At 38.6% G+C, this 26,041-nt stretch overlaps 1 protein-coding gene across 8 annotated transcripts in view; it reads left to right on the top strand.

The window, feature by feature from the left end:
- The window catches only part of Hr4 (nuclear hormone receptor 4), a 140,040-nt gene that overhangs the window by 73,582 nt on the left and 40,417 nt on the right, over nucleotides 1–26,041 (top strand). For 2 of the 8 annotated variants that reach the window (XM_074084974.1, XM_074084970.1), the window contains exon 1: nucleotides 7,657–7,845. The exons of the other annotated variants lie outside the window; for them this stretch is intronic. In XM_074084974.1, the coding sequence (XP_073941075.1) occupies nucleotides 7,836–7,845 (10 nt within the window). In that variant the 5' untranslated portion in view covers nucleotides 7,657–7,835. Of the gene's footprint in view, nucleotides 1–7,656; nucleotides 7,846–26,041 lie in introns of those variants that run through there. 8 annotated transcript variants of the gene reach the window in all.

The raw sequence follows: 26,041 nt of genomic DNA, 5'->3' as shown, positions 1-26,041 counted from the left end.
TTAGAGGGGTGGAGGGGCGCTCGATTTTAATGAAAATTTGCACTTTGAAGTTAAATATTTTGCAAACAAATCACTGAATCGAAAAATTGTCTTAGCAATCCCCTGATGATTTTAAAAAACCTATCCAACGGTACCCCACACTACAAGGTTGGATAAGAAAATAAAATCGCCCCCTTCTTACGTCTATGGGAGGTACTCTAAAAAAAGTTTATATATATTTGTGCAAAATTACAGCTTTCTAGCATTGATAGTCCCTGAACAAAGCCGCGGACGGACATACAGACAGACATGGCGAAACTATAAGGGTTCCGTTTTTGCAATTTTGGCTACGGAACCCTAAAAATCAACACAAAAACCAGCCAATGTGAGTCGAAAACGAAATTGTCCACGGAAAGATCCATACCACCGTGGAAAAAACTATGTATTTTCTTTTATGCGGACCATATTTTTGCTTTTAGCTTTATTTTGATTTTAACTATTATTTAAACATACCACTCATACATAAATCACATAATATATTTGTCTGACTGACGTATTGTATCATAATGCGTCAGAATAGTTTTGATACCATTGTACGAGGGTTTGAGCCACCAGATCATAACAATTCTCACCGTATCAAAAAATTTGTTGTTGTGCTACCAATTTCACGTCACCGACACGTTAGACAGTCAAATATTTACGTGCCATTAGTCATTAGTCATTAGGTACTGTAGTGCCATAGTAAAATACTATGTGGAAATTGCATCTTTCGACCTAAGACTATTCAAAAGATACAGACAGTGGAGTCTGTGTATTATTTTGTTACTAAGTTTTAATCTTATTGCAAACAAGAAAGAAAGACGTCCACTGCTGGATATAGGCCTCCCCCAAGGCTCTCCACTCAGACCGGTCTTGTGCTTTTCGGATCCACCGCGATCCCGCGATCTTAACCAGGTCGTCGCTCCATCTTGTTGGAGGCCTACCGACAGCTCGAGTATAATGATTGTAGTCATCAGACAATGTGATGTCACTGTGACTTTTTTGCGCTAAGGTTCTATTCTATAGTGTGTCGTTCAGTTGGTTCGACGTGATTATGCGAACGTAACAGATAGTGTTAAATATGCATCGTAATTTGACCTTGAATGCTAAGACGTAAATATAATCAGTAAATAGCACCTTAGCGTGCAATGGCTTATACCCAATGCCATTATACCTATACTGACTACATTTTAAACCAACATTATGCTAATCTTGACGATCGGAAAGTTCAGTAGTAAGAGAAACTAACTACGAAGCAGGGAATCCCAGGGTCGATTCCTGGCAAATATTATGTATGAAAATACTCATGTTGGATTCCACATCTTGGATATTTCATATCTATGTTTTTTTAATAGCCTATATAACGTTCGAATACTGGGCAAAGGCTTGACCTCCACAGCCCCCGGTTTGACGGTATGTCAGACCAATCTTTTGCGTACAGTCAGCTGCACCAATATCTGAAAACACAAAGCGCCCGCGCATATCTGACACGACTCTGTTTCTAGGGCCAGTAGGACGTTGTCATTTGCTTGCTCTCCTGTGGCAGATAATAATGCAGGTGCCTGTACGTCTTCTTTTTGGTCTCCCTCGCGTCACTGGCCGTTCTTTGGCACCCACCAAGTGTGAGCCTTTGTGGGTGTTTTTATCTAAATAAGTATATTTATCAGTTGCCTGAGGGTATATAAGTAGTACTCGTATTTGCTTGGCTTGGGACGAGATAAATTATTTAGTGTCAATTGACACAAGATTTTTATTTATTATTTGCCTCCACCCGCGGGTTCGCTTGCGTGAGATATGGCGGTTGAATTGAAATTCCAAGATTACGGGAATCTATTTAAAACTACATTAGGATCTTCATCCATATTGTATGTATGTATGTAAATAAATATTTACCTCTACACTCGGTAGTTGAGATACCGGGATTTTTAACCGACTTCAAAAAAGAAGGAGGTTATCAATTCGGTTGTATGTTTTTTTTAAATGTTTGTTACCACAGAACTCCGTCATTTATGAACCGATTTGATTTTTTTTTTGCGTTCGTCTAGGAATGTTGTATGCGAAAAGTCGAACAAATTAAATCATGACCCAGGGTGGAACCTTTGTGCTACTAATGTCATGTTGATATCTCATACTTTTTCAAGGAAATCATAGTGAAATTGATTATTAAAAAGTTCCACCCTGGGTCATGATTCAATTTGTTTCACTATACCATCAGCCAAATATGTTGTCTACCACCCTAAGTTGCCCATCGTTTGCATGTCATAAAATAATAATGCCAATAGACGTGTCTGTCAACTTGAAAATTCGACTTTAGGGACAAATTCATTTGATAGGAACTTGTTTAAAAATTGGTAGACCACTTATTTCGCTGATGGTACATGCGGATCGCGGAAATATTACTTTATTTTATTTTATTTTAATGATAACATATAACACTACCTATCATTATAGGGACACCCAATGCGATTATTTATATTTACACATTGATATACTTAAAGTTATTGATAACATAAAACACAATAAGAAATAAAGGTGTCCTGCGTTATCTATAGCTATTTGAATACCAAATTTCTTCCAAATCCATCCAGCTAATACTCATGGAAAAGTAGGTACTAACAATAAATAATATTTCTTAAAATCAGATAAAGTATAGGATCAATGATCATGAATTTTAAAGCAATAATTACTTACAATTACAACACTGACTTACCTTGCGTTGCTAATTAAGTGTAATCTTCGATGTATTTTTTTAAAGAATTTTACTTTATTTGACCGACAAAAATTCCCCTGCATCTGTGATATAACGGAAGTTAAAATTGTGTCCAATCCCATCCTAGTACTAAAGTTATGAATGAAAAATTTGTGAATAAGTTTGGATGTTTGTTCTTCAGTACCACAATAACGGCTTGATGAAATTTGACATTTTCCGCGGGTTAGAGGTACCTAAGAAAAATCACGCAGGCGAAGTCGCGGGCAATTGCTAAGTTAATAAGAAGCAGATAAATTTTCATGGTGTGTGAAGTCTGGAAAATAACGTAACGCCATTAAATTATGCGTAGTAAATCTGCAAGCTTGATTTTCACTTATTTTCATTTTTCTCCTGCGGTCGAATTTCACTAAAAATTTAATACATTTTACAAACACATGCGTGTTTTTTTATTGAATACTAGCTTTTGCCCGCGGCTTCGCCCGCGTGGAATCCGGTTATCACACGCTGTTCCCTCGGGAACTCTGCGTTTTTCCGGGATAAAAAGTAGCCTATCTCACTCTCTGGCCCATAAACTCTATCTCTATGCCAAAAATTACGTCGATCCGTCGCTCCGTTTTGACATGAAAGACGGACAAACATACAAACACACACACTTTCGCATTTATAATATTAGTATGGATAAAATAACGTCTATTCATAAATAGGCATCATAAAATTAAAAAATATATATGTTTCGTCCAACGCCCGCCAACGCTACACTAGTTTTATCTAATTACGCCTTCTTCATGATGGTGTATACTGTCACATAACGTTTCAACTTTTATCCATGTACGCTCCGGTTTCGATTTCACACGGAAACACCTTAGTGCTGGCACCACAACTCGAAAACTGGTACAGTATTGCAAAATCCTCCTAGAGCATGGGTTTCTCAATGAATATTACATGTAATGCAATCGATGTACTGATGCGCCATGCAAAAATAATTGCTGTCATGAAATAGCATCAACTTTAAATACTACAGTGGCCTGTGTAAGAGTGGATAGAATGTCTAAGTCAGCCAGGCCAGCAAGAGCCAAGGCTAGGTTGCGTCGGGGCACCGTTAGATTCCAAATCGTATTCATTGAAACATAGAGCGGTAAATGCCACGGCTGTAACGCTCAATGACGTTCGTTGACTCGAGCGTTCGATGGCAACGACGCCGGGTGCACTGCTGGTTTTCCTTCTCCATTTTCATATGCATATTGCGATTAGAAACTATTTGCTATATTTAATAATTTAGCTGGAATTTTTCCATGCCATTGCATGTTTAACAATCATGTCAAAGGCATTAAAGCTGCACATGTGTCAAGAAAAAGTTTTCGCTCAACAAATTCAACTGCTTACTTGATCATATCAATAAAATCTATAAACGTATTTTGGGTATTTATAAAACATCAAGGAAGAATAAACGTTACATACATATAATTTTACGATAATGTTCGCTGTCAATAATACAATAACCGCTAAACTACCCTGTCGACAATGCTGAAAATCGATAGTGTTGTTGACCTGTTCTGTCAATAGTCACAGCGTGTCGTATCGTCCATCCTCTCGCAAGCACCAGGTTCCGATGGCCCCTAGTGCGTCGCGCTTCCGTTCACGCGTCCGTCTATCTGCACAACGTGAGGGGTCTCCCTCGAGTGGCCGGTTAGGACGCGAGGCTTGGAGCTCGTGACCCAATTTCGCAGCTGCTGCTTCCAGCAGCGGTGCTGGGCTGCGGGGCGCGCGGGGGGCGGCCCGTGTCAATGCCGTTCGTTGACTCGAAGCAGCGGAGTCGGCGCGGCCTCCAGCTTACATAACCACCGACAATGAGCGAGCGCTCACCCACCGCAGCGCCGCTCGCCGCGCGTGATGCAGCCGACGCGAAAATTTCATATCCTAGTAGTTATAGTACTATCGACCCATTAGGTTCCCGATTCAGACCCACCGTAAAACATAGTTTCGTAATGAATGTAACACAGTATGTTTCATAATGAATTCCCTCGCAAGTAGGTAGCGCGATGTAACTTTTTCTGTGAAAAGGTTCCACAAAGTGGGTTACGATTAAATTACTCCGTAATTCTACGCTTCTAATATTTAGCTTGACAACTATTTATTACTATACACAGTCTGTTCAGGTATGCAGAGAGAAGACATGTAAAACCACATCAATGAATATACCCATTCGAATTTCAGTATTATTATTTAAAATGCTTTACTAATATCTAGTAGAGCAGTAGGAAATTACCGCTGCATCATTCTATGCATCAATCGAAGATTTGGCTCTAGCGGTATTAAGACTTGCGCGTATTTTCACTTTAAAAATCGAATCCAGCCTTGAAATATCCGCAATCGAATTATGTACAACTAATGTACAAATCCTTGGTAGTGAAACTATGGTGTTTAAAGTCACTTGTGCACTTAAATGTAATAGTACTCTTACCAGAAACCGATAAATAAACCCATACTCATCTGTAAATTAGTCGTTTCAAATTTATATTTATCTGGACACAATCGAAATTTAAATATTTTTACTAATAAATATAATTCTTTCAGCCGTGGTGGCCGAGTGGTTTGACCTATGGCCTATGGCCTCTCAAGCAGAGGATCGTGGGTTCAAACCCCAGCTCGCACCTCTGAGTTTTTCGAAATTCATGTGCGGTATTACATTTGAAATTTACCACAAGCTTGACGGTGTGAAGGAAAACATCGTGAGGAAACCTGAAAATACCCGCGAAGCAATTCAATGGTGTGTGTGAAGTTCCCAATCCGCACTGGGCCCGCGTGGGAACTACTGCCCAAGCTCTCTCATCTGAGAGGAGGCCTGTGCCCAGCAGTAGGACGTATATAAGCTGCGATGATTCCTTCTCTGAAAATGGTTTTATTAATACAACATAACACAATATAATTACATTCGTTAAAATGTATCACTATTTTGTCACTTCTACTGGACAGGCCTAGCTTAGTACTTAGGTGTCACGGGAAATTGTTTTTTTTTTAAAGAAATCTGCCGCAGATCGTTTTAATCTATTCATGAAATGTAAACTAATTAATTGTTTCAATAAAATTTATTCTTATTCAGTTAAAAACGCAAATGTATTTCTCATTTCATTTTACCAATGAAACTCAAGTGTCCCTATTTTCTCACTAGTACCGTAAAACGGGGTAAGTAGGGACAAAATTGAAGTTCAAACCTAGATAAAAAATATTTTCTTATGTGGCAAGTTGATTTTTATGGATAGAAAATGTTCCGGTGGTTTGAATTTTAGTTAAATAATGATTATCTGTCGTTTAGTTTCATAGTTTAAACAATGAACACTAAAATATAGGCAAATCCCAGCCCACCCCGTAGTGGGGCAGAAGGGATAGGAAGAAATAAAAAAATGACGATAGTAAATTACCAAAAAAAAAGGAGATATAATAATATGAAAACCACCACCAGTGGACCATCAGTGGTGTAGCGGTATAGCACGCGGTACGGAATACCGAGGACCTGGGTTCGATACCCAGTGATGGTCTTATTTTTCTGGTTTTTCTGTGCATCTATATTTCAGTTTGTATTTTCAATTTATGTTTTACGGGATGACCGTAAAAGTAAAAATTACGAATTGAAATAAAAAATACAAAAAGATTCCAAAAAACCAATCTTAATATAATAATATGTCTAAAAATACAACTTAACTACTTTGCAGCAAACTTAGCCAGAAATTTTAAGTAGCAAGTGAAAACACAAAATATTACTTCTACCTACTTACTGCCCCCGGCAATCCCTTCTCTCCCCGTTTTACGGTATACTACAAACGATGATAGTTTTTGAAATTTTAGCAGCAGTTTGGTGACAACATCTGCTGAACCAGCTACCTACCTTGTTTGTTTAAATACTTCCTGTTTATTCAATTTTAATGCGCATGTGCTACCAAACCAATTGTTACGTGACTTATTCTCAGAAAATGTCAAGCGTTAGTATAAGAACATTCTACGATGGAAACTGTATAAAATGGTGCGATTGTCATGTCGTGCTTTACATAACTTGACTACATAGTTTCGGAAAATAACGTTTTAATTCGGTTATTTAGTAAGCCCGCCCGATCGTATATAGTCATTCACGATGACGCCTGCCGTGGCTGTGGATGGCACTAGGTATTCTTCATCTAAATTTGTTTATAAGTAGGTGGCTACTTAACTGTATGTAGGTAGGTGCCGTACCTATAGTGTCATATTAATTAATTCTGCCCGAACATGTTGTTATTATAAGTCTCGAGTTACGTTATCGTAAAACCACCCACCTATTTGTTATTACTTATTATGGTTTATTTTGAAATATATTATTATAGTCCTGGGAAAAATATTTTTATAAATTCGCTTTAAAAAGGATACTTATCTAAAAGTTACCATTGATACTTATCGACGATAAATTTTGTTAAATTAAAACAGAAATAGGTACTAACCGACTTGTCATTGTGTTTGTGTAGGATTTAATGTAAAAATCATTAATCAAAAATCGAAGAAAATACACACAAAAGTTCAATTTTATTGAAGAAACTCTTCGATTTTTGAAGTTGATCTGATCATATAATCAAAAGAACTTCTTTAAAAATGTCTAACTTTCATAAACATTTATCTTTTCTGAACTATTTCCGTCTGAGTGCATTGCGCCTTCGCGGGAAAGAGAAAATTATATTCTTGACAGCAGAATATAATAGTGGTCCGCTTGAATGGAATAGAGTCATCGACGAGGCGCGATTGTCGGGAGCTGGGGCTGGGCGGGCGGCGCGCGTCTCGGACCGAAAGTGAAAGATAAGCAGGGGGGGGAGGGCCCGAGTGGCGCCGCGGCGCGTCGCTAGCGCGCCGAGTGCAGCGCCGCAGCCTCACGCAAACAAAACTTTAGTTAGTAACCTACTTCCGTGCGGGCGTCGCGAGCGCGATACCTCCGCTCCATTCGCTTGGCTCGCTTCGCTCTTCTACCGCGCTACGATACTGTATGACTGTTTCAGTGATACGCGTATTAGTTCACGAACTTTATTAAGGCCCAGTTGTTTTGAATGGACAAATTCACACATGTGACCCGTGGACAAGGACTTTTGCCAAAATGTTTTACGGTGAGAACGTTTGTTTACGATGTATTGTCGCTATATTGTCCCGCTTTTTTGTGTTTGGTTTTACATTTAGTTTTGTCAATGCACTTTTATAGTTTATTCGGACATTTTCTGGTCGCCCACGCACACACCAAAACGCGTTTTTTTATATTAAATATGCGAAATGTTGGTTGTTTATGCAACTGAAATATGTAAACTTTAAAAATAAAATAGTGACTTAGAATATTGTTACCTTATAATATTGTGCAAAAGATTGTAAGAAAGTAGCTCCAAGAATCTAGTCTAGCTTAAGTTTTTATTTCGATAGGTACCTACTCAGCCTATGGGTATAATTTTATCTAAAACATTCTTCATTACACTTATTAAAAAGTTTTATTTAATAAAACCATAAAAGACACCATTTTGCTGCAGTTCGATTTATATCGAATTAATATCGTACTAATTAAGTAGATCTAAGTTTGAATAGCGAATGGCGGTCATTTAGCTGGCGGCCATCTTGGATTTTAAGCGACGGTGTCGCCATCTAGAGGTTATTTAGTTTGTCTTCAACAAGATACCCATTTCTACCAAGTCGGAGTCTGAATTAGCTTTTTACTATTTGAAAGTATTACCAATTACGAATTATTACTATTGCTTTGTATCCAATGCTATTTTTGGTTTTTGTTTACTTCATTTGTTTGTCTAAGCGATTACGATTAGTTTATCAGATACATACTTTAAAATTATTATTAATTCATTGAGTTAGATTCTGAGGAAAGTATGACACGGATGAAACCGTAATGACCACGCGGATACTTGATTTGATAGTTTAAGAATTAAGTATTTAAAGATTCGTCTTTAAGCCTCAGACCGTCCATACTAAAGACAAAGTCGGTCTCTTTCTGTAGAGCACAATTAAGAGTTCTCAACCTGTGGTCTACAGAAATGACGTTCTATTAGGGGCTTCGCAAGACGATATAGGTACCCTTAGGTCCCGGCACGTATCTAGAGGTACATAAGGTCATTATTTCCTTATAAGGGCTAAACAATTACAACCCCTAAAGGGAGAAGCAAGATGGAGAACCCTTGCATAAACATCGAATAGGTATCAGTTATGTCACCTCATCTAAGACATTATTTCGACGCCTTAGGCATTTAATAATATTATTGCGGATAGCTAGATCAAATTACTAACCATCAAATAGCCACTTTATTGAACAAAGACACGTTAGTGCAATGAGAAACATGCGTAACACAGAATAAAACAAAAACAACAGGTAAATTCAAGTACCTACGCAATACAGTCATATAAAACCGAATATTGGGTCGGTAAATACGACACCGAGCGTTTATAGTATGAACTCGTGCTCGGCTCAGCTCATCCCTACTACCGGTCGACCTGCAAACGCGCGTTAATAAACGTGTGCGCGCGACGCGTTAAATGTGGATTTTTTTACGAAAACGCGCACACTTTCTGGCCGTGTGGGCTCTCGAAACTAGGTCGGTTCAGTGACCCATATGTTTACCTAACGATTGTGCGCGCGGCCTGCTGTAGCCTCGCGGCTTATCATTATCATATATAGCGTTCGCATTTTCGTTTAGGTTATCTACCGGGCAACCTGTCTCCTGTTGTTACGATAAAACACGCTAGCGCATTTAGCAACCAGTGCACTGTGAATACGAGCCAAAGTATGGTAACGTGGGTACGATGAACGGATAAACTGATACATTCTATTGATTGAAATATCAAGTCATAATGGATGTGCTCCAGTCACCTTAGGAATTGCCGAGAGGTCACTAACATTAGTCCTACACATAACACCATTTAACATTGTACCTGTTTTCCGTACCTATTGCTTAATATGTAGTATTCACTAGTTATTGTATTGTATTAAAATTACAGATAGTAAGAACAACACGTGTTCAACCAAATTTTAGCGCTCAAACTTTCGTGCAACTTTCTCTAGACATCCTTCCTTAATGATTTAAATTTTGAGCTCGAGAAAGATTGATGCTCCTACGGATTAGATCTCGCTGACAGGCACTTCATAGCAATGAAGCATCACGGGCCCACTGCACGCCAATCCAAACTAAACCTTCAGGTTCACGTCTCAAAAGATATAACAAATTAGCATGCGAACTTGACAGGAGTGTAAGTACATGCCTACATAGAACCACAATGACAAGGTTGGTGAAAGTTGGTGACGTCACAGTCAGCGTTTCAAAAACGATGTTGGCGCCAACTGTTTAACGAAGTTATTATGAATATGAGAGACGAACTCAGTGCAGGAAGATAAAATAATACTTAACGCGTTTGAAATCAGTCTTGTTTTTAAGTGTAAAGAATGTTGCAATATAAAACGTAGAAGTGCTGCCCTCGCGTCAGGTTTTTTATATTCCTGGTATGCCTTTACATTTCCTTCAAAATTATACCAATGTCCTGAAATAATAAATGCTTTCATATGTTTTTTTTTGTGTTTGAAACACTTGTGACATTATTTTTTTTGCTGATGTACCTACATTTATTTAGGTTTATACATAGATAATTGGTTGTTTGTACGTTTTTGCTCCTGCGGAAGAATAAAAAATTAGCATCTCTCTATCCCATAGTAATTTAAAAATTCGCTTCTTAGTTATTTTAGTCAGTCAACCATTATGCCAGTTAAGTTTCTATTATAAAAGTACAGATTGTGAATAATCCGAAAAACTTCTATGGTACGAGTACAAATCACAGAATAAGCTAGCTAGCTTTTGACAATGCCGACAACAATGTACGCAAGCGTGGACTCTTAATTAGTAACCCAGGCTGGTTACCTTCAAACGCTTGAATCGACTATCGCCCTTCATTTTGTTAGCGCGTTCCATACTTTGCCTTCACGAAGGTGAGGCTACACTCATGCGGCTCCATCGAATCATCTCATTCACTACAATCGCGACGGCGGTTTGCGCGAGTAGGATGGCTCAATTTATGCGTCGTTACAAGTAGTTGGTCTAGCGCGCGGCACAGGCCTAAGGTCGCCTCAGCAAAACGTAGATAGATGCGTCAACGAACTCGGACAAGGTAGCACGAGGAATGTATTACTAGCTACTTGTACGTTGTGCGTTATAATCGCGTGCGTATCGAGCGTGATGCTTCTGAACGTCAGGGCTTGTACACTGGACATGTCTTAAGTTTCATCTGCAGGATGAAAATCAAAGAAATAGCATCGAGATGAGGTATATCAATCTTTAACACTGTATACTTCTCAGCACAGCTATCCTACAAGATAGCCGTAAGGTACACCAGGATAGCCGTTTTGAGAAGTACAATGTTGCGCGTAGAGTAGATTCATCAAATATGGAGAGAACCTACCATGAGCAGCATGCTGAGCGGCCCTTCTGGCTGCTCGCCCTCTCTCCGGTAAGCTATAACAGCCGTCTGAGGCTAACAGCAACAGTTCGTCCAAAAAAAAAGAAAGAGGTAGAAAAATGGTTTGCAAAATTCGAGAACAACTCAGTGACTTTGGCTTATACGTTACTTCCTAAAACGATAGCCTAAACATGAGGCTATTGATCCCACCGGTGAAGTTCACAGTCACAGGAAAGATTACGCGTGATCCCCGATATAAATTAACTATTATGTGTCTAAAAATGTACCTATGCCAATTCAGTTGTTATCAAAGCACCCAGATGAATGCTATATTTGTATATAAATCAAATAACTACGTAAATTATACTGGAGTAACTGCCAGCAACTCCGAATAATTTACATCCATGCATGAGCAATGAATTTGCTATGCCGTTTTATGATGCGGTCGCATGAGGATCTGGCCCGGTACTACTAATAGAAGTGCAAAATTCGAACTTCGTATCTTTCCATCCCGCTGACGCTTATATTATTTGATACAAGAGTGAGAGGGACGGTGCGATACGAACTTTTATTTTCGAATTTATCTGGTACTACGTTATCCTCATTGACGTTGCAGTAATCGCATTTCCGTCATTCGCACGTAAAGTATAATACGGTGTTTCTGTTCTTCTCTCGTACCTATTTTTATTATTGCTCCTGTTATAGGGTACTTGGTGGGCCCTATTTTGTTGAAATTTCGCCAGTATTACTTGCAATGCAAATGACCTACGTATCACTGACCCCGCACATTCGCCTAATTTGAGCAGTGAGCACTCTCCTTTTACAAACGCGTAGTATCTACGGATTAAAGTCAACTGTTTCTTGGCATGAAACACGAAAACTATCCAGTGGTCTCAAGAACAGACGCGTGAAATATTTTATGAATTCAAAGTCTTAAAATAATTTACGACCTACGACCAGAATAAGGCGCTATTTTGTTATTCAACAGAATCTTATCAATTGTTTATTTCCATTGTTATCTCATAGACTTGGTACGACCTTAGAAAGTATGTTAGTCGTTTCAAGGAATTAATGCGTGTACGAAAAATAACAGTTCACCTACTCTTAAGTATTGAATGAAGTTGGTAGGCTACTTATTAAAAAAAAATATGGGAAAATTACACCACTTAATTTAATCCCAAACTTGTTATATGAGTGCTAGGCAACGGATAAACACTTTTATAAACATACTTAATACACATTAATCTTCCTAAACACGCGAGCGATTATACGATCTGCCTAGCTTGACCGAGGAAAGAACCCGATACCTACCTATTGCTACGTAGTCTGGTTTTCAAACTACTAAGCTATCTGTCCTTATTTATAGTATTATTATCTGTATGTATATGCACTGTTGTTGAGCCGTTCCTAAACGGGCAAGAGGCAAGCGGTTGTCTAAAATTAAGGTCAATGATGACATAGTTATAAAATTGACGTTAAACACTGCGCGGACGCCGATGCACGGTTGTATTGCTAGCTACATACCTACGTAAAAAAACATACAAAAAGAAGAATTTATTAAAATATATTTTTTTTAAATTTGTAGTGTGCATGTCTCTAATTAAAGTAAATCATGTGGTATTTTGCATTTCACATAAGATAAGTAAGGGTGATGAAATATAGGTCCCGAGATTCTCAAGAGATCCATGGAAAATCACAAAAAAAACTATTTTTAACCGACTTCAAAAAAGGAGGAGGTTACCAATTCGGTTGTTTTTTTTTCTTTTTTTTATGTTTGTTACCTCAGAACTCCGTCATTTATGAAACGATTTGAATTATTTTTTTACGTTCGTCTAGGAATGTCTTCAATTAGGTCCCATAAGCACCAAATCAGGATCTGATGATTGGATCTTAAGGAAATCGAAGGAACTCTTCAAATGTTGTAGGGACACCTATATTTGGATATATTTAGTAGTAACTCGTGCATTTGCTCTTGAAAATCATCATTTGGTGAAGTGGAACTGATGATGAAGACCACAGTTGTCTATCGGAGTTACTACTCGATAAGAAGTATTTCACGGGTTAAATTTTAATTACTTTGACACAGTTGCTAAGCAATTTATGCTCCTCGTAATGCATGGTAAAACGGGTGGTGAAGCACCAGGACTCCTCAATAATGAACGTCTCTGCATAGGAAACAGCAATTTTTCGTAAAATGTGACGAGCAGTTGATATTAAACTATTGTATCTTATATTATTTACACCAAAAAGCGTGAAAAAAAATTATAACAAAAAATTGAAGCGACTACAAAAAACCATGAAAATATTTTTCTACCAGTCTGAAGTCGGTCGGTGCCTCAGCACGAGTCAGCAGGAGTGATTGAAGCCCAATATAAAGTGCGTAGGTGAGGTAGATGACTATGGGTCCACTCCTGCTGGCTCGTGCTGAGGCACCGACCGACTTCAGACTGGTAGAAAATTATTTTCATGGTTTTTTGTAATCGGTTCAATTTTTATTATAATTTTTATTTATTTAGTGATACATATATGACATTTTGCACATGTGTCCTTCATACAACGTACCTTAATGAAAACCAATATGTAGGTGTCGGTTTCAAGTAAACTGCCAGACCTAATGGTTCACGCGAGCGAAGTCACGGGTGAAGGCAAAGTTATAAATGTTTCAATAAATTATGCCAGGAACCGAGACATCTCTAATCATACGAAAATTATGACTACAGATAAACCGCAGTGTCATTCAATATTAAAATAGTAATAATGTGTGGCAACAGGACGGCGTGGGCGCTGTCACCTACAAAATGTTTATTGCAATAGTAAGGATTGATACCTAACCTAATGACTCAGACTGGCCTATAGAAACTGTCGCTAGCTAACTAGCTATACACATGTCAAATTCTATAACTTTGACTTTGTTCCGCAGTCAACTAGGAACCCTTATTTTCTTTTTTCGTCCGTTCGGACAGGCTAAAGTCAGGGAACATATCGCCTCGTCATCAGTTTATACTTGTATTTATTATTATTATTTTAACGTCTATATTTTATTTCCATGTCAATTCAATAAATCTTCTTCAGCATTTTCTTTCCCAACGTTGTCATATCCAATTAAACTTCTTCAGTATTTCTTTCAATGTTGTCACTTCTAATTAAACTTCATTAGTATTTTTTTCTTTCTATATTGTCTTATCCAGTTAAACTTCTTCAGTTATTTTCAAGTCCGGTGTTTAAATATTTAATCCAGAAAATACAAGATAATGCTTTAAAACTTCTATGATTTACCTTCAGATTGACAACCGATCTGCAAAGAGTGTAAAAATTGAGAAGAAACTATTGAAAGATAGAAAACATTTATTCGTGACAACATGACAAACAAATGAACATGTCAGGAAATGGTCCTAAATAACTCTACAATAAATGACAAAAAAGAGTTTAATAAAACTGTTAAATAATTAAAGCTCCCATTTAATCATGTATTTTTGTTACATGCATTGTCTCATGCATTACGATGACATTCTGATGTCTATGGTCTCATTATTTGAATAAAATATTGATGAACAACTAAAAATAGTAGTTAAAGGTTGCATTCATACATTGTTCTATTGCGATTCTAACACACTAGCATTAATCAGGGACTCTGACCTGAATCATCAGCAGGGATACTACGAAACTCGAAACTCGAAGTTCGTATCGTACCGTCCCTCTCGCTCTCGTATTAAATAGTATAAGTGTCAGAGGGACCGCACGACACGAACTTCGAGTTTCGAGTTTCGTAGTAGCCCTGCAGTCCCTTACGCACGATAGCTAATAACTGTGCAAGCATGACTGATTGTGCACTCGCAACATACGTATTGCTGTAGTCTATGCATGTTAGAGTCCTGTCCAGTACAGTCACAATCGTTAATTTGAGACCCACTTAAGATCGAATATCTGTCATTTTGTATGACTTTTTCACGAAATGGGTCCCAAATTAACTATCGTGACTGTACCTATACAAACGTTCATCGCTGGTATAAATCATCTGACTCACATCAGAAAGGGATACATTGTCCACTGTTTATACGCGACTTCGTAATCGTGAACTTTAGGTATGGCAGCTACGTGGAATCGAAATACCCGAATTTTACCAATTTTAATAATTCCCAGCAATTACATAGTAATTCATTTAAGTTGCAAGAAGAACACCTGATCAAAATTTCATGTCTTCAGACATAGCAGTTGCGATTCTGGGATTTTATCCCGTGGGAATATTGGAACAAAAGTAGCCGTATTATTCCCGCGATCCATTAATCGACAGACCTACTAAATTTTAATCTATTCCTTCCAGTCGATTCAGCGTGAGAGTTAACAAACGCGCGCTCACAAATTTTGGACCTGTTTATACTCACATCAAAAAAGTCTTAGGTAATCAATCACTATCCATAGAAAAATTTCATGTCGGACGACCTTAAGAGGGTCGCTGGCGGTGGATGGATTCGAGAGGCTGAAGAGGGTGACACTCTTTCCCGGCCCGGATAATACCGGGATGGAAATACCGACCCTGCTTTTCGTGTACACGCCTATAGAAGCTCCTGTCAGTTTCTATGGGCGAGTACACAAAAAACATGGCAGGTTCAGTATTGCCATCCCGGTATTATCCGGGCCGGGAAAGAGTGTCACCCGCTGAAGACAGAGTGGTGTGGCGCGCCATGGAGGAGGCCTATTGTCCATGGACTGCTGTAGGCTGATGCTATTGATGATGATGAAATTTCATGTTTTGACTCGGTAGTCTATTTTGAAATGTTCAAAACTCTCTTGGGATAACTATGATGGGTGTTTATTAGTGGGATGTGCGCAACTATAACTAGCGATTTATATATACACTTAGATCCTCGGAATTAAATAAGAAACCGAATTCCGTATCACGGTGGGACTCGGTCGCTGCAAATATCATGTCGTCAATCCATACTTTGGCCAAGGAAACCACCGTGAAACTGATCGCGAAAAGGTTCCAATCAGTTTCTTTGAATGTATAGTCAATGTAACACGTAGTGTCTACATTGAGTCGTAGGCCTAGGGTTCCCACGCAGGGTGCGCGGGCGCGGCGTGGCCTTGCCACCGGACCTTTGCCTACAATGACGGGAGCACGGATCGCCTTTGTTATCATGTGAATGTTCAGCCAATCTGAGCAATATTATGTTGTTTTTGCTACGAAAGTAACGGTTATGTGCTTTGAACTATCGATAGGCACTAGAGAAATATGATAAAAGACGTAATTTCTTTAAAAAAAATAAGCGTACTCTTGTTAAAATATATCGAAACGAAAGTCATTTAATATAGAGCGTGGCATCCCTTGAATAACCTTCCGTGGATAACTTTCTCTTTTTAAAATTTTGCGAAAAATATAATAACCACTCAGGTTTTATTTGCAAAAGCATTTTCTGTAGATAATAAAGTTCTACTCGCTACTGAACCTTAATAATATGTGATAGTAATAGGCATATTATGTGCATTTTGTGTATCGTTTCTTTTATGGTTTCATTATTTTTTGTACCACGGTAACGAGAGGTCAATGATCTCCAAACCGTTACTAAAAGCAAATACATTCTTATGGAAAGTGAACGCATCTATTCTATTTATAGATACTGACCTTTCGCTCGTCGGATGCGTCAGCCAAACTAGTGATGTAACCGGCAATACCAACACAAATATATCTCGGTACTGTGTATGTTACGTGTCTGTGCGCGTGCGATCTGCCATCAGAAGTGAAAGTGGTTGAGGTCTCGACGGGACCTGACCGGTGCAGGGCAGTGCCGCGCGAAGTCAATGTCGATGTCGATATCAAGCGATTTGCGGACAAAACCTGTAGCTAGGTCGGTTATCGCATTTCGTATAGTCGAGTAACTGCTTTACTTACAATATTTTGTAACGGTTTCTACATCAGGATAACAGCAATAAGGCTGATTTGTCACATTGATAAGAAAATAAACCTTTCATGTTTTCAGTCATACATCTGATAATATTTGAACGTTTGGGTGGTAAAGTACGAAATTTCTTAGTTGACTATTACATCAAGGGTGGAGGTCAAAAAATACATGTAAAACCAATAGTTTACCTACCAATCAAAGACTATATAAATAATCGTCTATCGCACAACGAAAGATACTCATAGTATTTTTAACTATCGCTGTCAGTGTTTTTTTACAAAAATATAAATAATAATATAAATGATTTTATATCACCGTGAAAATTCCAAATAAGCGCATTCGAAACTCTATTATTCCTCATACTTATTATTAGATCTGTGGTTTAGAACAAATACATATTCATATAACATACTATGTAGTGTATATTTACTATCATAAAATGAACATACTTTTTTAGCTAAAGGTTTCTGTTAATTTTTTCTTAAAAAACCTATAAACACACGCTGCTAAAAAGGCAAATAAAAAATAAAACAAATATAAAATAGGAATATCGACATCGGTAAGTAGTCCAGCGCGTCACTAACTCGCTCTGTCCTACGGGAAATACCGCTGCGAGGTATTTCGCTGTGCTTGCGCACTCCCCGTGCCGTAACGGACACCCGTTACCGTAGTACTCCCGGTACCGTTACACCGTCTACGCCAGCGCAGCCTAGCCGTAACTATCGCTTTCCGTTTGAGGCCTTTTTCTTTTAAGTGCGCGCTACGTCATTTTATTGAGAAGGCTCATTGGTTTGTGTTATTGTACCGATGTGGGGCTTTTGTGGTCGGTTTATGAGTATGTTTAGACTTGTCCGCTATACTCAGAGATGGCGTTTAACTTTAATAGTTAATCTAATGCTGAACAGTCAATTATTTATATGTAAATATTTTTAGGTAATTTGTTTAGCGGAAACCTAAGACTTTTCAATATGTAAAAACCCTTGTTAATTTTTGAAGAGAGTAGTGTTTGTAATGTTAGCTAGATTTCACCCTGAAAACTAAAGAATCAGGGTGATAAACTGATAAGTTAATAGTTTTTATTTATTTATTAAATTATGTTGCGGGCAACAGCGGTGGTGATTCAGACCGAAATTCACTGTAAGTTTGATATGTCACGTAAGATAAAAATCACAAACGCACAAGAATACTTTAAAAACCTTGACCACGGGTGACTGACATTAAAATCGCACGCTGCTTTCACGGCCCAATCAGGTGGCCGTTGCATAACCCAACTGACTTTCCTTTTCTTTGCCGCGATGTGCTTTTGAAGCCAGAAAACGAAGTGAATACTATGTAGGTACGCATAACACATTACAATGAACATGCTTAGAGTCAATCATTAGTCATACAACTTTAAAGGAAGCATTTTAATTAATGATTGTTGCCAGTAAGAAACTTGTGCCTATGCGTTTGACTCGTTCTAATGCTTGCTCAAAGGAAGTATTTAAGTTGAGTTGCAAAACGTCGCACACTCAGCCCATGTTAAGGTCGCCGATACGAGTAAGTATGTGGCAATTTTCCCATTTCGAAGACAAGCCAAACCTTGACCTACGAATAAAAAGCGTTTCGTCACTCACGCGGCGCTCGCTTTGCAGCAAAATATAATTTATAAAGCGCTGGCTTGCAGTCAACAAGCGTGACTAACCCTCTTATTTTCGTCGTAATTCAGACGTGGACGGTCTTCCTTAATGAAAACATTAATGAAATTAGTCTGAGAGTAACATCGCGGCTTCACAACTGACTGACCTGTATATGTAATAAAAATATCGAAAGATAACAGGAGTATTGCGTTAGATGTTTATTTGCTGCATGCGAGTTTAAGTTGAGACTGGGTCCACGAGATGGCGCTGGGCGCGAGTGCGGGCGCGGAGGGGCGCGCGCGCATGTTGCGCCACGCAGCGAGCGCTTTACGCAACTCGGCCGTTAACCCCGGAAGGCGTTTTCCTCGCAGTTTCTTTAGCAGTGTGTTACTGCGGTGATCGCGTGACTCGTTAGCGTGTGGAACACGAGTGCTAATGCCTCTCGCCGGATCTCACCCACTCAGAGCTGCAGACCTATTGTATTACCCTTATCGCTAGACACAAATAACTTGCAGATGCACTAATGTGCGCTCTTAACATCTATGTTCAACTAGGACGTTAGCTCGTCCTAGCTGACCCGAAAACGAGACGTTCCGAGAAAACACTAATTGACACTGCGCTTGCTCACGCTCATGCTAAAGCGTGTCACACACTAAGCAGATACGATAAGATATCTGTATCTGAACGCATATCTGTCAATATCGCTCCCTATACAATTCAATGAGCTAACACACATAGCGCAGATAACTTATATTTTATCGTGAATCTGTGGGCACCGACATATATCGAAAGATGGCAAAGATATTATCTGCGTATATAAATTGATCTGTGTATAATATCTGCCGATATAAATATGGTATAGTATTTTATCTGCAAATAGATACAGGTTGATATGAGAGCCCCGCTGCACGCGAGTAAATCTAGAAGAGATAAACACGAAAACATCCTGTATAAACAATCCGCAGCAAAAAACAAGTCTACTCAGTTTGAAGGATTTAGACTGAATGTATCGTCTCGTATATTATCGTATCTGCGTATTGTGTGATAGTTTCAGATCATTAAGTTATTATACGCCGATAAATTATTATCGTATTTATCGTATCTGCGTAGTGTGTGACACGCTTAACATATTTAAACGCATGGCCGCAAACGTTTTGTCACAAATGTCTCCACGCAACAATTTATTTTCGTTCGCGTTTTTACAGCGTCATTAAGTTGCGTGTTGTCATTACCCATTGACTGACCGACTTACTTGTGTTTCCTGCAAACACTCAATTAGTCATCGACGCGTTTATCGACGAACACTTACGCTTAATACATTTCAGTTAGGTAAGTAAAGAGATACTTACTAAGGGTTTCTGGATAATGTAACTAGCCGTGTTTTTCTCGATAGAAAAATATTCCGTGAAAGTATCGTGTGTGCTTGCCACACAGTCTCTGAAATAGATGCGAACCGTAAACTGGGAAACTAAAATATTATATTTTCCGTCGGTTCTGACGGCGCCGTAACAAATATTTCTAGTAGCTGGGTTAACGTGCATTAGTATGTGGAAATTCGTTTTAGTATTTTGGTCTCGTGGAAATTTCATAACGCGCATGCACCCGGGACGTGTTAATTGATCAACAACACAAAATGGGCCCGATTTATGATTACGACGAAAGGGTTACGATCTTTGCTGGAACAATGAAATATCTTAATATCAAGAGTACAATTACGAAATCAATTTTTAAGTCCGGATATTCCTTTCTAGTCTTCTGCGGGATTGCCGGTATGAAGAAGACCTTAAGTATACCAACCAAAGCAAATTACTTAGTAGGTACGTAAATTGTATGTCAAAGTGCGGCTGCAACGTGTGCCTGTCACTTCCACATCTAAGGAAGCTATTCACATATACTTATCTTGTCTTCGACATTTACATAAACACTGACATTGCCTCGAGCCGCCTTACGTAAAGATGCACTGGCCTCTTACGTACAGGAGACATCGATTAATTCTATACATACGTGTATATAAGGCTGGAAGGAGATTTAGTTTTCCCTGAAAGGGATAAGCAAACTTTCAAACTAGTATGGTTTTTTAGAACTGTGTATGTAAAGGTGGAGCTATTTTTCAAATCAAATACAAAATTTGTAATAGTTTCAAGTTTTTTTCACGTTATAAAAGTTGACATTAGATACTTTTTCACGTAAAAGAAATTCGTTTTAAAAAATGCGTGATGAGCAAATTATTTTGTTACCTTGAAACAGTTACATGTCAGTGCACTGGGTCGGCAATTCTGCTGCAGTATATTATATAGAAATAACAATAAATCAATTAACCCAATTCATCGTTTTTATCTTCACGTCTGTGATATGAAAATCCAACCTCGATTCCGCGCAGTGCACTGCCGAGTTTTTGTTTTATCTTATTATTGTTTTGCCTACTTTTGGCCGATCGAAGGACTAAAACGTTACACCAGTCCGTTAGACTTTCGAACGCGAATTGAAACGCTGTCTGAAGATGATTAAAGCGTCATCTAGCGTATTGTTCGACGTTGCACAACCGACTCTACAAGTGCTAATAAATTAAAACATCTTTAATACATTCGTCCCAGATAAACAAGGGTAAAGACCTTTTACGTAACTGCGTTACGTGGGCCGGTGAGAGGCAATGTCAGCCTTTGCAACCGTGCTATTATTATGACAAGTAAGCAGATTTCAGTCCGCACGCAGCCTTTTGTTTATAACAAAATACAATCAAAGCTTTGTATCAGATTGAACAAGAATTTTAAAAGCAATCAAATATCGCTTGCAAATGAAGTAGAAAAGTTTGAAATGAGCAATCATTGAGATATTGATCAGCGATTACTTAGAATTAGCCGATATACACTGTACTCATTAGAGTATTGTAGTGTAAAACTCTTTATTGTACATAAAAACACATGAAAATAACAGAACACAGGATAATAAGATTAGATTAGGATTAGAGTATTCGTAACTCGTATTACACATTGTGTGTATTTATTATATATAAAAAAAAAACATAATTGTAACAGCGCGTTTACTTGCTTGTAGCAGAACTCTACGAGACTCTACGCACGTAGAATTCAGCGTTGCTACGAAATTACTACACTTAAGAAACGCAGAAGTCGATTCTTGTATATACCTTCAATCGTTGCAGCGAATGTGGGTATCTTTTATTTCAGATCAAGGTTCCACTAACTAATATCTCAAATTGGTCTTTTGTTTCGCCGTACGCTCGCTGTGGTTACAGCGTATGTGCCAAAAAAAGGTCAATGAACAGCCTCGACGTTTCTACAATTCAAACTGCACGCCGTAATGGCTTTATACGTATCAGCTTGCCACTTCAATTAGTATACTATTTGTTGAGGATTAAAGTTGAAAATGCGGTTTAGTCACTGCGAATAGAAGGCCCTGTGTCTCGCCAGTTGAACTACGCCGTGGATAGTGACGGTTGCCGTAGGTCACTGGCAGGGGCCGACGCAAATTAGACCTAATCGTGGTGTAGGATGGGTTGGAATGAATGAGCGTGCGTTGGCGTTTTGGGCTTGTTGGATTGGTGGGTTGGTTGGCAGTGACGGTCGAAATGTTATTTTGTTTATCGTTCGCGCGCGTTCTTGACAGCGAAAAAGTGAAAACGGCTGCGGTGGCTGGGCGTTGTGAAACTAGACGCGAGCGCCGGCGCGGCCCGGCGCGGGCGCACCGTCACGCGGCGTCAGCTCGGTCTCCGCTGCACCAGGTTATATAACCACATGTGCCGTCGACAGAGTAACCGTTCACAGCGTTAGATACTTTGCTAAGATATTGCAGCTATTTCCTACATGGTAGGTAGTCATAGTCACTATCTGTGTACGGTCGGTTCCCAAACTAAAGTATCCACTTGGCAGTTAGTGTGGAAAAGTGAATACTCATGTTTGAAAATCGAATGTGCTATCAAACCAGCAGAATCGTGAACTTGTGTGAAACTTTTCACAGAAATCGTAATGGTGACATCGCATTGCCTGACAAAGAAAATCAGTACTACTCGTATGTATACCTACTTAAAAACGAATTGAGGTGGGTCAGAAATGAAATGGTTCAACCGTACAACCATTAGTATCCCTTCCACTGTTTCTATTCTATGCGAGTGCCAAATCTACATCTGTTAATAGTACTGTCATTGTTCGTGGCGTTGTTTACAGGATGTTGCACAATCCTACGAGGACACTCCGATTTATTGAATCTTTGCACATGTGTAGGTCGGAATAACAGCCTGTGAGAAAACACAGGATTCAGATGTCAGAATTTAATGACAGGTATAGGGAGTTTCTCTATCGATAAACGACGATAATTAATTGAATTTATGATCTATTGGAGACGATGACAAAGTTTACGGAAAGCGATTTTAAATGATCGCTAGGCAAAGAAGGCGATACGAAGAAAAGATTTGAGTTAACTATTAGTTTGTTTAATTTTTATACTTTCCATTTTAGAATTATATTTACAAACAAAGAGCATTAGCAGGCTAAGAAAGGTCATGTGGCCCTTGTGAGGTATAGTTGAATTTGTAAATGTTAATTGTTTGTCGCCTCATAACTAGTAATAACTCCAACTTTCAGCCCTCTATCTTCAACTGTCACAGAGATAATGTCAAAAATGTATTTCTTTAACATTCGCGCATTCTTTCCCTATAGACGTATTTTCTGATAATTTATTTTCTTGTTAAAAAAATTCCGAAACGCCTTTATAACCGATCTTATTATTTACTGATATAATTTTTTACGTTTAGAAAAAGAGTAGGTGTCAGTTTTAATTTTCTTTAGCAAATTTACTTCCCTATGACAGAGTTGACGGAGCCCCACGGCGTGGGGCTCCTATTTGTGGGCAGCGTGCCCTTCGGGCATATAAAGCAACCTAACGAACCTATTTATTTATTTGAACCAACCTATCTACTTTGACTTTGTTAGTCCTGTTAAAGCTTTTGACATTCTACATAGACGTATGTGTATCAAGTTTCTGACTCACGACGTCATCTCTTGCCATGTGTCTCTGTCAGCGGCGGATCTGGTCCAGGTAACGCCTGCCACAGCCTCCACGTCGTCGCGCCAGCGGCGGCACGGGCGACCGCGCTGCCTGGCCGACTCCCGCGGGTACCAATGCAGAATCCTTTTGCTCCAACGACCATCCTTAGTTCTTGCTGTGTGTCCAGCCCATTGCCATTTCAGGCGGAAGGCCATTTTTGTGTTTTAGACCGAATACCGGTGTTTTTGATTATATCTTTCAGTTTGATGCCCAGCATACTTCTTTCGGCGGATCTTAGTAGCCGGTACTAGTAGTAGATAGTAAAACTCGTGCGACAAACGAATATAATATACTCTTTCAGTCCACTCCTAGGAACCGCCGCTGCAATGTGGCTGAAGGCTGAAACGTCGAAGTAATCTTAGCAAAACACCGTTACTCGCTAATTCTAACGCGATCACGATTTTTTTTAAAGTTCATTGCTTGATAAAATATATCGAAACATTTGCATTACCTAGACGCGATTTGGCAGCCAACCACTAATTGTTAGTCATGCACTGCGATCGACGAAGGCATTGACATCAAACTATTGTGCATTGTCAGGGCATTCGAGCGAAAGCCCATTACGTATTGCGATGGAAATTTGAAAAACATTTTATAGGTCGACGTCAACGACCTCAGCTTTGAACAGTGAACAAGCTGACTAGAGCTACCGTGGTATGGTTTTGCATGTGCGATACTGCGAGGCTTCTACGAAATTCTAAAATTTAATGGTGTCATTCCGTCTCTGACGCTTGTACTATTTAAACCGAGAGTGAGAGGGACGGTACGATATGAACTTCGATTTTCGAATTTCGGAGTAGGCCCTCTGATGGCTGGCACTGGTGACGAACGTAATCAGCTTTTAGAGAGAGAGAGATCAATTTACACACCAGCACACCAACCGTGAACCGTGAACTGTCTGCTTATTTGTCTGCTACCTATAGGTATATACACAGAACATAACAAAATGCATGAGAAGGAAAAATTTCGAAAATTTTTGGAAGAACACATTAAAACAGTATAAATTTGACGCCACTCAACATAATGTTGCAGCAAGCCGCAACGCTGGTCTTCAGTAGGACCCAATGGCTGATTTTCAGCCAGTTTGACTACTTAAATATTGAAATCGTCATGACTTCATCCTAATTAATCGTGTACTACTAATATTAGCGTTTTTGTTAGTGCGAAATGACCAAACTAAATATTTTTTTTCGGATACATTAAATTAATCACAGTAATATTATACAAGGTATTTTCAAGTAATCCAGGATATTTCAGCAGATGGTTAACTCAGTTTGATTGAACACCCTTGTAAATGTTTTGAATTTTTTTATTGTGATTAACAAATATTCAAAGTGCATCGCATCAAAGGCGTGACTGGGTCCATAGTGAATAAAAAAAATCGATAAACTAATTTTACATGAATTTTCAATCAAACTGAATTATGCATCTGCTGAAATGCTCCGGGCTAATTTCAAAACAAATTGATATATCATTCGATATATAAAAAGAAAACTTTATAGTTTAAATAAGTAGGTGGGCTTTACAAATTAAACAACCGATCAAAACTCAATAATAAATTCTAAATACAGAATACAAAATACAGCATGTGGCCAGATACGCACTTTGAACGATTTTAATTATTAAATTGTCTTAGTTATATGTTTTTTTAAGATAGTTCGGCGTTTTGAAATTACTTTTAGCAGCGCCCGAGTGACCCACCTGCTCACTTGCCAGCTGTTTGATAAATAAAAAGTTGACGCTGCTTTTTGCCTTATTAGCTAGAAATTAACCTGAAAGCAAAACTAGAAGTACTTAAAACTTAACAAGGAATTCTTAGCAGCCGAGTATAAAATACTTCTGTAGGACTTACGGAAAAGTTTGAAATATCTATGCGAACAATATTAACCTCCACGTGACAAACTTAAGTCTTAAGTATTTCATGTCTATAAAACCGGATTTTTTCACTTAGTCGCATCCCTGGATATAAGTTTGAACAGACGGGGAATAACACTATTATACCTAGTGCTATCCACGAAGACGCGTGATTTTGTCAAAATTAGACATTAATGACATTGTAATAAGAACCACAGCGCGCATCAACGTGATTGACTCTACCTATAGACGTTTTAAGGGCACATGCGGAGAATATGACTGTTGCTCTAAGTGTAGATATTAAAATGTTATCAGTATGATAATAAATATGATAAATATTAATGGATGGTATGTGTCACGGAACTGGTGAATTAAATACGAGGCATAGAAATATCATGTGAACTAAAAGCGTGAAACATCTCTATATATGGCTAAAA

This window comes from Choristoneura fumiferana, chromosome Z, assembly GCF_025370935.1.
Source record: "Choristoneura fumiferana chromosome Z, NRCan_CFum_1, whole genome shotgun sequence".
Classification (NCBI taxonomy): Eukaryota; Metazoa; Arthropoda; class Insecta; order Lepidoptera; family Tortricidae; genus Choristoneura; species Choristoneura fumiferana.
Note: the sequence above shows the minus strand (reverse complement) of the source record. Positions and strands in the feature narration are given on the sequence as shown.